Source organism: Meleagris gallopavo, chromosome 4 (assembly GCF_905368555.1).
Source record: "Meleagris gallopavo chromosome 4, MGAL_WU_HG_1.1, whole genome shotgun sequence".
Lineage (NCBI taxonomy): Eukaryota > Metazoa > Chordata > Aves > Galliformes > Phasianidae > Meleagris > Meleagris gallopavo.
This window is the reverse complement of record NC_139407.1, coordinates 2,397,798-2,409,526: the sequence shown is the minus strand read 5'-3', so window position 1 is coordinate 2,409,526 and position 11,729 is coordinate 2,397,798. Positions and strand designations below refer to the sequence as shown.

Below are 11,729 nucleotides of genomic sequence, written 5' to 3'. Positions count from 1 at the left end.
GCAGTGGCGCTGAAGGTTTGTTTTACTCCACAGGAGTCCTTGGGGATCACGTACAGGAATGGCTTGTGCCCTAAGGTGTTGACAAATGAAAGAAAAGGAGGAGACAGCAGATGGAATCAGCAGCTGGAGTATCTGCAGAAAATAAGGCAGCTCTGACAGGCGCGCCAGCAAGGCTTTTGTCTGGAAGTCTTACTCTGTATCTTCTGCCATCACAAAAAATAAAAAAAATAATAAAAAAAAATACTGAGTGAATCAGAGACTTTTCTCTAGTGTTGAAAGACACTCATGAGACCACTTCTTTCATCAAGTGGAACATCCTGAAGATTCACAAGCTGTGTTACCATCATTTCACAGAAAATTCCTAGAAATCCCTGAAAACTAGGATCTTTACAACTCTTGTTTCTTAATGATACATCATTATACTTGTCAACAAGCAGCTTAGAGCAGATCTATTGCACCCAAAAAGACAGAAGCAGCCTCTCTTGAGGTCAACTATCTGAGCACACATGCAGGAATCATCTCCAGGAGCAGCACCAGAGGCCCCAGTAGAACCCAGGGGACAATACATCACAATGTGCCCGTGCACAAAAGCTGCTGGCACGGTGATCAGTGCAGCAGCCATGGTGCAGCAGAGCTGTGGTGCTCCCCGGGCACGGACAGCCTGCAGCAAGGCCCCTCTCCCTCGCAGAGCCAGCGGGTGCCACGCACTGGCAGAGGGCAGGATGGTGTTCTCAGGTAGGCAGCAATGCTGGAGATCTCGGGGCATGCAGCTCCAACAGGGACAGGGCAATGCTGGTATAAGTGAGAATAAGGTGGATGAAATAAGGACAAGAGAAATGAAAGTGCCAAAAAAAAAAAAAAAAAAAAAGTTTGTTACCTGGCACCACAGTTTTTATTTCATCTCATGGATTGCCATATGCCTAGAAACTCACAGACGGAAACCACCCTCCTTTTGCTGTTTACATTTCCCATACCAAGTAAGTATTGAAATATTTTTCAATCATATTGTGCACAAGACATGCACGCATGCACAGTCGGAGACAGTGATGTGAACTGGAGACTTTTTCCATTTGGAGCTTTTGTGCTCCACTCAGCAGTTCTCTTTCATCACTTAAGAAGTGTGCCCTGCACCTGCATATTGATGAAAAACTCACAGCACTGGAGGAGGGAGCATGGATCATTTCTGGGGGGCTGAATGAGAACCTCCTGCTGACAGCAAGCCAGGATTCCCTACTGGTCCTGGTTAGTGGCACTTACCAAGATGTCTTCCTGCTACAACTCCATTTGAATTTCAAATGCACCAGCACAAAAGAGCAGGCTCAAGAATCAAAAGGGTTGGACTTAAAAAAAAAAAAAAAACCTTTATGAACTGAACCTAAATTTGTCTTGGAGCCTGCATTTCAATTAAAGCAGTTGTCTGCATATCAATTCACACTAACAATGTTTTCTGAGTAATACAAATTTAGAGACCAATGAATTTCATTGCATTTGTGTCTTGCAATGACTGTAACTGTATGAATGACTTCAATATTCTCCTTCTTAAGTGCTAAAATACTACAAAGAATATTTAGATAACATACACTGTATTAAAACACAGTACCTATGTTTCAACTCCACTAAATATGTGAGTCTGTACTTTAGTCACTGCAGAAGCTTCTGCTATTGAGTTATAAGTCACGGGAATATACATATTGCAGTTTAGGGTCAGATTAAGAACACACATAATCTAATATCCTTTCCAAAATTGCTATGAAATCTCATTCACAATTTTTGCTTTACAGCCTCTTCGCAGCAAAAGGTGACTCAATTTAGCTATGAACCATGAAAAAGATTTCCCTTTGATGTTTTAAGTCTATTCCTAGCAATTCAATTCCAGTTTTTGCTCTACGAAATGTTGTGATTGCTCCTTGTTCACGTTTTTCAGAACAAATATTATTTAATAGCCCTGCTGGCCATTTCTGAGAGTAGGAGAGAATAAAATGTATTCAGGCTTCCTGAAAAAGCAGAGTCAAAACCATTTGCCCTGATTCCAGATTACCACTAATTTTCAGCTGGTAAGGGTAATGGACTGGCACAGGTGGCTACGTACACACACATCAACCACTCTCAGAACATTTTCTCATTTTAACAGATCCTTACAAGAAAAAACAGAGCAGCACATTATACTCAGGTATTCTATCAAAGAGATAGTCTATTTTTTTAAATCTAATATCGTGAAGTTAATGGTAAAATTGTTGTTGATAGGGGATTATTCACTCTTAGGAGTGTTCTTTTCCGGGGGAAAGCGTTTTTTCCTGAGAAACTCATCATGGAAAGTGCTTTGGACTCTTCTTGCTGACTGCCCTTAATTGAACAACACTGCAGCAGCATCGTGTGACAGCAGCATCGCTCCTGGGGGGGATTTCTGCCAGGAAATCCTGAGACGAGAGAAACAGCCAAGGTTATTTTTAAAGCACCAGAAGTAACTTAATCGTACCAACATAATCACCAATCAAGAATGCACAGCTTGCTATTAGTGACACTGATATCTTGTAAAATGAAAAGTAAGCTGCACCTGATTATTTTTGATGTTCTCTTGCTGTAATGGAACAAGAATGTTATCGCAAATTCACAAGTTAGCAGATTGGTTCAAAATTAACATATTACTCACACGCATTATAGGACTTGTAAGTCAAAGAAGCAAGCAGTCTCCAGTCTCTAATATTCCAGATAGGGCTATGATTACTGTTTTACTGCCAGTGGTTTAAAGATCAAATTATTAACTTTTTAGAAATTAGCTTAACTCCTTAAAGATAAAATAGAATTTATTTCTGCAATAGCGTCCATGAATTTCTTCCTTCTGATTTCAACAAAATATATTACTCTTCTGTCATGATCTAATTTTTAAAGAAGTAATACTCTCACATACCTCCATAGATACATCATAGAATTTCTAGTGGTTCAAGTCTTGTCTCCGGACCCATCCAGCAAGCCAAAGGTCAGAGGGGGGTTGTCACGGTCATATAGCCCCAGAAACAGTCTTCTTAAGGAAGCAAAGATGATAAATCAGAGAAACAAATCAGATAAACCTGATTTAACAGGACTTCGCACTTAGAGAGTCCTGAAAAAACTGCTTGAATGAGGAGACTGAAAAGTAAAGTTAGCTTTTACTTCTGTCCTCCAGACACCAGCTCTGAATCACATTTTGTAGCAAAAGCTAAGACAATAAAAGCAGAGTTTAATGCTACTTGAGCTATGCTCTGCTGATACATTTACCTTTGGAAGACATCTAACAGCGTTATTAAGGTGATATTTCACGTGTTTAAGCGCTTCATTATTTCTGTTTTCTTAACATACACACAAAGAAGGAAAGTGCTAAAGAAGAAGCACGACAGTACAAGGGCCTGATGCTGCGTGCTCTGCACAGAGCGAGAGCGATTCATGATCAGATGGAAAGAACTCAGGCTGCCATTCCACACCTCCTTGCTCTGCTGCTGGTCCTAGTGCCATGCTTACGGGCAGTTCCACTGGGGAGCATCTGCACCTGCAGAACAGCTCTGGGCTCTGATCTCCTGCGAGTGATGCTGCCCTCAGCCCTCCTGACCTCCTGCCCCCAGCTCACATCTCGCGCTGTTTGTTTTGGCACAACTGCTTCCCTCCCCCGAGGCCACATGGAAAATGAGATCAAGGAACTGATGCAAGTTAAAAATAAACAGGGATAAAAACAAACATTTACTGTGCGGTTAAGAAACAGTTGTTGCAGAGCGATGGGCAGACAGGGGTAGGCAGGCAGAGCAGCTGAAGCTGTTGGAGAAATGAATGGCATGTAGCATCGGCCCAGTGCTGGCGGCTCACGTCGGGTCCCGATCTCTGGACACTCTTCAGAGTGTGGGCTCCTGCACCAAACAGGTGCACACTCTGTTTGCCACTGGCTCTGATTAATCGAGCCTGGAGCTTGTTTTCTTTTGCTCTAGAAGGGGTCAGAAAAAAGGCCCAAAAAATTGTGAGGCAGGCACCCTGCTCCCTGTGCTGTCCCCAGCAAGTGCTTACCTCCAAGTATTTATTGCTATTTGCTCTTGCTTCTCAAGAGGAGATACACTTAGCAGACAAGAGATGGAAAGCAGTTCATGATTCTGAGTCTCTGCCTCTACCTTCTTAAGAAAACAGTGGGAATAAAGCAAAACTGAGAGGCGTGTTTGCATTTGCAGCAATGTTTGAAATTATGGTCTGTAACAGAACTTAAGCTTTCAATATTTATTATTTTCTCTTCCATAAATTAATATCTAGCACTCCACTTGAATTGGCTTGTCCATTTCAAGACAGAACAGAGAGCTGTTTATCTTTGGCTGAGAATTGCTGGCCTTAGGGCTCTGCTTTCTGAGCTGCTAACTGCTCCTGCACACCAGAAGCACCTTCAGCTCCCATGGAAATTAATAGGTTCTGCTATAGACACACATCCTGGGCCTGCTTTTGCTTTTTATTAAGAATTCACGAAATGGCTGTTCCAAGATAACACCAGCTGCAGTTGTTTATACTGGAAAGCTATTGCAGTGTTCCAGCAAAACTGGAACCAGGAACTCTTTGCTCCAGAAAAAGAAAATCCACACATGGAATTCATTTAAAAAACCTAACCAGAGCAATACTGAGTACAACTTGTGATGCTGGGTATATGTTTATACTGTACCGATCACGTTAAAGACATTCATCACAAGGCAATGTTTCTGACCCACTTTCCTAATTTTTGCCTCTCTGAAATCTTGCACAAAATATGTTAGCTAGATCTGCCAGAAGTGGTAATCCTAACCACCAACTTCAGCTGATCAAGTTATTGTCATATAGAGGTTACTGCCTGGCCAGCAGCATGAACTGTGCTGTTGAGGGAGTGGGAGGACACCAATTCCTTAATGGATTTTATAAATCCAAGCAGCAGTTCCCCATTTAGCCATGACTTGGTTCTATGTACTTTTAAAAAAGCCCTACCGGTACGTGTGGTTTCTGGGAAATGAGACTGCTAAGAGTGACCTGATGATTTATTTACATCAAAATAATAAAATGTGATGTTATATAATTAATATTTCAGCAGTAGCCATGAAGCAAAAGGAAAACTAGCCTCAGAGTTATTAGAATGACTATCATTCTTAGCACCCTCTCTCCCTCATCCATCGCTCTGGGAACATAACCACAGCTTTCTCCAAAACCTTGATCAAATAAATATGGCTTTCACTATGTCTAGAGAGTCAGTGCATCTGGACCAAGCAAGGCAGCATACTGCAGAGACTTCCAGTCTCCACAGAGCACGGGGTGCCAGCAGTGCCTCTCTTTATCTGATCAAGAATAGCCAGCTGAAATGCCTTTGCTAAGCCAAAACTGTAGAGAGGCAGTCCCTCAGGAGTCAAGCCAGGGTTTTTTTCCAGTGACAGATATATTCCATCTTCGTCCATATTAAAGGAACATTCTTAATTGATTTCTTTGTTTACTCTTTCCCTTATTCTGCAAGGAAGAATGGAAGTCTAAACTCCGCTTTCTGTATGACAAGTGTGAAAGCATTCTTTGCAGGGTATTAATCACACAGGGAGAAGCACTGAGACCATTTAACTCTCTATAAATTACAATTCTATTTCCACAGATTATCCAAAGACTGCTTCCTCTGAGGTCCGGACAAACAATAACACAAGAAATTAGTGAATATTCTTCTCCAGAAAGTGGAATGCACAGTCAAATGAGAGCTCACACTATTGGTGCAAAAAATAATAAACCCAGTGGAAAAATCAGGACATACATAGTTGCAGGCTATATTTTTTCTATCAGTAAAGTAGATTTATGAGTTTCCTTCTTGTTAGCTCTGCACCTATGAAATTCACTGTCTCTGCAGTTGTGCCAATGAGATCGGGGGCTGTGTCATGAAATGGACCGGTGAGACAAACAGTAAAATTTCCCAGTCGCCTTCGGCTAATGGTGAAAAACATTACAAATTAGCACAGTCCCATCATGCAGAGGCTGTGGATCCACACTGTGCATCAGTTGACAACCCAGATGAAAAGACTCAGGTGATCCTTCCCCTGCAGGCTGTGAGTGCTGATTGTACAACACTGGAAACGTGGGCACGGTGCTAAAGGAAACAGTGCATGGGCTATCCATGCTTAAAATGTGTTTCTAAGCTGAATTAGATGGAATCTGGTTTTAAAAGGTGCCCTTCCTTGATAACATAATGCAGCCAAAACAAAATCATCAGTCTTTATTGGGAGACTAACCTGACTTTTAATTGGGCTGGTGTGGTCTTTGCTCCAACTGTCTCTGCACATTGTGATCTATTTTCAGTTAATATGGATCCTGAGAAGACATATGGCTTGGAAACGAATCCCTTGCCTAGTAATAGGAGTCAAGTATTATCTGCACTTGAAAGTTCAACTGGATTAACATATAATTATAGAAGCTATTCTGGAATAAACACTTCACAGAAGGAGTTCCTTTCCATTCCCATTTTGCTTCATTTCCACTAGCTGCTTAGGGAGGAAAGTCCATGTGGAAACTCACCCTTTGTTTTGCAACATTATTTTTATTTTCTGCCCCCTACAATACTTTGGAGAATGTTTTTATCCTCCCTCAGATCGGATAAACATAGCTTTATTAGCTAAAGCAGCAACATAAACATCAGCAGACCAGCAGGGAATTGATTTCTTTACCAGCAATGAAATCGTCCAGCACCATCAGTGGCTGCTCCAGTAGGAGACTGTGTCAGCACACTTCTGGTGGTTTGTCCTTTTAACAAAAAATGTGGCTTGTGGCTTCCCCAGAGGCCCAAACCACACTGTGCTCGATGATCTCTTTCTGTGACGGAGTTTCAGGGATGAGCTTCCAGTGTAAAAGGAACTCTGGTTGAAGAGCTGTCTTCTCCTGTAGCCATTAAATATTTCTAGATATTTCTAGCGTTGGTTTATTGTTTTTTTTTCCCCCCACAAATGTACAACAGGTTCCTGAATGATGTTTGTCCTAACAAAATCCCCCTTATAGAGGCAGTGGGGGAAATGGTACAAGACTGTCCCTTCAGTCAGTGGTGATCTTCATAACTGAATCATACTAAACTTGCAGTACTTTTTGAAGCTATAATCAAAATGTGTTGTAATAACCATTAAGGTAGACGCTGCTTTTATCTGCTGACAAGATATAACAGCCTTCAGCTTGGGCGGTAAAAATATCAATACTAATCCCAGGCTGTAAATTGATGCTACAGGGATTTGGGTGATTTATGAGTTTCCATGACACTCTTGTGCCCTGTCTGCACAGCTGAGAGACACAGCTTGCATTCGGGTGAAGTTTCCATCTATCTGAGTCGCAAAAGCAGTTTTCTAAATACTTGGTTTACTTATTTATATTTAGTCAATACGGTTCACAGCAGCATCTTATGAAGTTCATGGCACTCTTTGCTAAAAGCGAAATTGCCTCCATTTTATGGGCTGTGAAATTGTGCTGTGGAGGCTACTGGCAATCAAATGCTGAGGTCAGATCTGCCTTTGCGTCCGCTCTCTTGCTTCTCTGGCTGCCTGGGAGCTGTGAAGCCTTTCAGCCAAATGTCCCATTTAGAATCATATTCATAAAATGGCTCAGGTTGTAAGAGATCTTATAGCCCAGTTCCATTCCCCTGCTGTGGGCAGGGCTGCCCCCACCAGCTCAAGCTGCCCAAGGCCCCATCCAGCCTGGCTCTGAGTGCCTCCAGGGATGGGGCACCTCCACGTCTCTGGGCAGCTGTGCCAGGGCCTTACACTCTGAGTAAAGATTCCTTCCTAACATCTAACCTAATTCTCCCCTTTTTTAATTTGAAGACATTCCCTCTCATCCTGTCACTACCAGATGGTGTAACAAGTAGTTTCCTCTCCTGCTTGTAAGTTCTCTTCCAGTACTGAAAGGACCTGGAGGCCAAGGACGTGGAGCATGGGTTTGATTAGCTATTCTTGTATTGTCCCTTTTGGATTTGCACCTTCCCAGCTGGAACAGCATTTCGCTCTATAAACTCAGACCCTTCCTTAATTGTACACTGTATCTCCTTGTAGGCACATCTCTGAATGACCTGAAAAATATCACTTAAAAATCACTGCACTTCATTATTTAAAGTGACATTGTGCTCAATGACACTTTAACTTAACAATGAAGTTAGTTATGATGAATTGAAGCTACTTTAATTCTGGATTAGAAAGCCTATCGTGACTTAATTTAGTAAGCTAAAGCCATTTTAAATTCGTATCTTCCAACGTGTGATCATTTTCTGAACGTTTGCATATGTAAAAGAGAAATCCAATTGAAAATAACAAGAAGTTGTTTAACCAGAAGCAGATGGCTAATTTTGTTCCATGCCATGGCCCTTTTTCAATAGTCGTGTTCTTAGGGCAGGAAAAAGGAGTATTTCAGTGAAAAAAACAAACGTTTATAACCCCCACTCCAGGGGACACTAACAAAAGGAACAACAAGTAGAAAGACCTTCGAAGTGGAACAACGACATAGCTGGTGCACTGGAAGCAAGATAAAGGAAAATAAACCATTCTGAAATGGGTGAGAAACAGAAACAACCTGAATAATTATTTTCTGTCTTCACAAGGCCCGGATGCTATACGTGATCACAGAACAAGAAGGCCTGAGCACACTCACTACATAGGATCAACATCTCCGGCAATAGAAGGTAGCAGTGATGCTGGCTACTTGTGGCGGCCGGCCTCCTGCTTCTCATCCCCACTGCATCGCCGATGTCAGTATGCCACAGAAATCGGGTGGGGAGTGAGAGAGCTCAGCTATTTCACCTGGAGAAATCTCCAGAGCGGAGCGCAGATCAAGGTAAGGAAGACTTCATAGCCCAAAATACCAGGGTGCCAGAAGGCAGAACAAAGCACAGCTCTGTTTTCTATTTTCATCCTGCATCATCACCAGGGCAGAGATCATTCACAGGCTAAGCAAGGAACGAGGGAGAACTCAGCTCTTTGATTATCAGCCTGCAGAAGCCTCAAGTTATATCTTTGTAAGGCTTTGCTTGAGAGTGTGCGATCTAACACGCCGCAAGCCTCTGGTATTTGTAGTGATCCATAAAGCCAATTAAAGCTTCCTGGACAAGGACCTGGTAGAGAGGACCCATCCCACATGGACAGAGGGGTCAGGGTTAGGTGCCTTTCTCTGACAGCCCAAAGAGATGTGCAGCCCTGTCAATAGCTGTTGTGTTGACCATCATCTCCTGCCATTACTCAACAAACATTTACTGCTGAAATCAATCTGGAGCAAATCAGAACTTGTGAAAACACAAACAAGGGTGTAAATGCATTATACACACGCATAGCCTAGATGTATCAGCATATGCGAGTTCTACCTAAACGCTAGTTTTGTGGTATTGCTTTTCAGAATTCACTGATGTGCAGTTGAATTCTCTTCCTTCTTAACAAAAAAGGGCACTTTAGCACCTTTGCATTGAGCAAATCAGAATCCCAGGCACAGAGGTGAGACTCACCTGTAGTTCCCCGTGTCCTCCTCGCTCCCTTCTTACAAATGGGAGTGATGTGACCCTTCCTCCAGTCTGCAACCTCACCTCACCTGACAGCCGTAACTTTTCAAATATGATTGAGAATGGCTTAGCTGCCACCTCAGCAGCTCCTTCAGAACCCTGGGCTGCACGCCATCCGGCCCCATAAACTTGTACACATTCAGTCTCATGAGGCAGTCTCAGATTTGCTCTGCCCTTACAGTAGGGAGGGGTTTACTCCCCTGATCCCCAACTAGAGGTTTAGGGATGCAGTGCTCAGGGATGTGAGAAATACTAGAATCCTGGCTGCCAGTGAAGACTGAGGCAAAGAGCTCATTCAGTACCTCAGCCTTCTCTTCATCCATTGAAGCGAGTTCTCCTTTTACATTTACCAAAGGAGGTACACTCATTTTGGCCTGTCTCTTCTGGACAACGTATCTGTAGAATGTCTTCCTATTGTTTTTCATCCCTCATCAAGTTCAGTTCTGCCTGCGCCTTGGCTTTCCTGATCCCACATCTGCAAGTCCAGATGGCATCCCTGTATTCTTTCCAGGTGACATGCCCTTGTTTCCAAAGTTTGCACGCACCTTTCTCTGCCCTCAGTGTGCCTTGCCGAGCCACACCAGCTTCCTACCTTCTCTGCCCGCTTTCTTATTCAGAGGGACGGGGAGCTCTTGTGCTCTCAAGAAGGCATCCTTGAAGAATAGCCAGCTTTCCTCAACATCTTTGTGTTTAAAGACAGCATCCCAGGGGATCTTGGCCAACAATCCACTGTACAGCTTAAAGTTTGCTCTTCCAAAGTTCAGGGTCCTGATGCCACTCTTTGCCGGACCCACATCCCCCGATGTTAGTTGTAGGAAGTAGCAGCTATTTAGGAAAGAGATGTTATGAACATGAATAAGTATATCCCAAAGGCAACCCTATGTGCCACCACACAGTGTAAATTCCAGTAGTAGAGCCAGGAGACTTTAGGTTTCCAAGTTTTGGAAGAAGCTCCATAAAACTTCCTGATACAGCAGAGGGGCAAACAGTGATCTCCTTCCTCTGGAGGGGACAGCGTGGAGATGGGGGAAAGGTCAGGTAGGGATTAGGAAAAGGTTCTTCAGCAGAGGGCAGCAGGCATGGAACAGGCTCCCAGGACAGTGGGCACAGCCTCGAGCTGCCAGAGTTCAAGAAGTGTCTGGTCAACACTCTCAGAGATACAGTCAGATTTTTGGGTTGCCTGTGCAGACCCAGGAGTCGGACTCCGTGATCATTATGGATCCCTTCCAACTTGAGAGAACCTATGATTCTAAAAGACTGCCAAGAGCTGAGCTTTGCTCAGCTGATCCCAGACCCTCCTGCCTTGCCCCCTACCTCCCCAGGTGGCACAGAACAGTTAGGTACTGCAATAGAACAGGGATTTTCCTGCAGCAGCAGTCTACTAACAAAGTGAACTCTCCCATATAGAGTGAACTTTCGAGTACTGAACAGGCTGGATTTTTTGTTTGTTTTTAATAATTTACAGATTTTATAGCCTACTTTATATGCCAAGTAGGCTTTCTGTAGTACAAAAGTGGTTCAGAATCATTTTTGTCACATGAAATCAATAGCAGATATAGATTCCAGCTCTCTCAAACATCTAAGCGTTTGTCAACACAGAATAATAATAATAAAAGTCATCAACCTGCATTGTTTAGTTGCAGTAAACAGCTTTTAGAACAGTTTAATGGAAAAATAAAGCTTTTAGTTCATTAGTTACCCTACAATCTTAAACCAATTTTAGCTAAAATCCAGTGCTTATGCTTTCATTTTCCTTTATTTGATACAAGCACTGTGGAGACCCTCTAAGCAAGCACATCTAAGACAACCAGCCTCATCAGATTAAGGCTTTCAGACATGTCATACAAAATGCCAATTCTTAACTCACAGTGCTTCTGCCGGAGTTAACACCCCCAAATTTCTGAAAAATGAAAGCACGTTACATGCTGAACAATGGCCTTAATGTTGTCACCATAGAGATGACACTTTGCAGCCCTTATTTATATCTCCTTAATTGCACCAAACAAATGCACTCTCTTCTTAGACAAATGCTTTTGGTTTCTTGGGGGTGATTTCTCTCGATGATGTTTAAAATAATGCCTTTGTGAAGACATAAAGGTTATTTTGTAGTACAGGGAACTTTTCAAGATAAATAATACAGTAACATTTCTGACAGAAGAAAGACAACAATCAGCTAGAACAAATGCAAAGGGAATTCTTTAGTTAAAATGAT

General features: G+C 42.6%; 1 protein-coding gene across 1 annotated transcript in view; it reads left to right on the top strand.

The window, feature by feature from the left end:
• Window positions 1-475: 475 nt before the first annotated feature.
• The window catches only part of SPMIP2 (sperm microtubule inner protein 2), a 31,394-nt gene continuing 20,140 nt past the window's right edge, over window positions 476-11,729 (top strand). Inside the window, exons 1-2 of the mRNA XM_019614440.3 lie at window positions 476-735; window positions 8,570-8,802. Coding sequence (XP_019469985.2) covers window positions 507-735; window positions 8,570-8,802 — 462 coding nt within the window. The 5' untranslated portion in view covers window positions 476-506. The remainder of the gene's footprint in view (window positions 736-8,569; window positions 8,803-11,729) is intronic.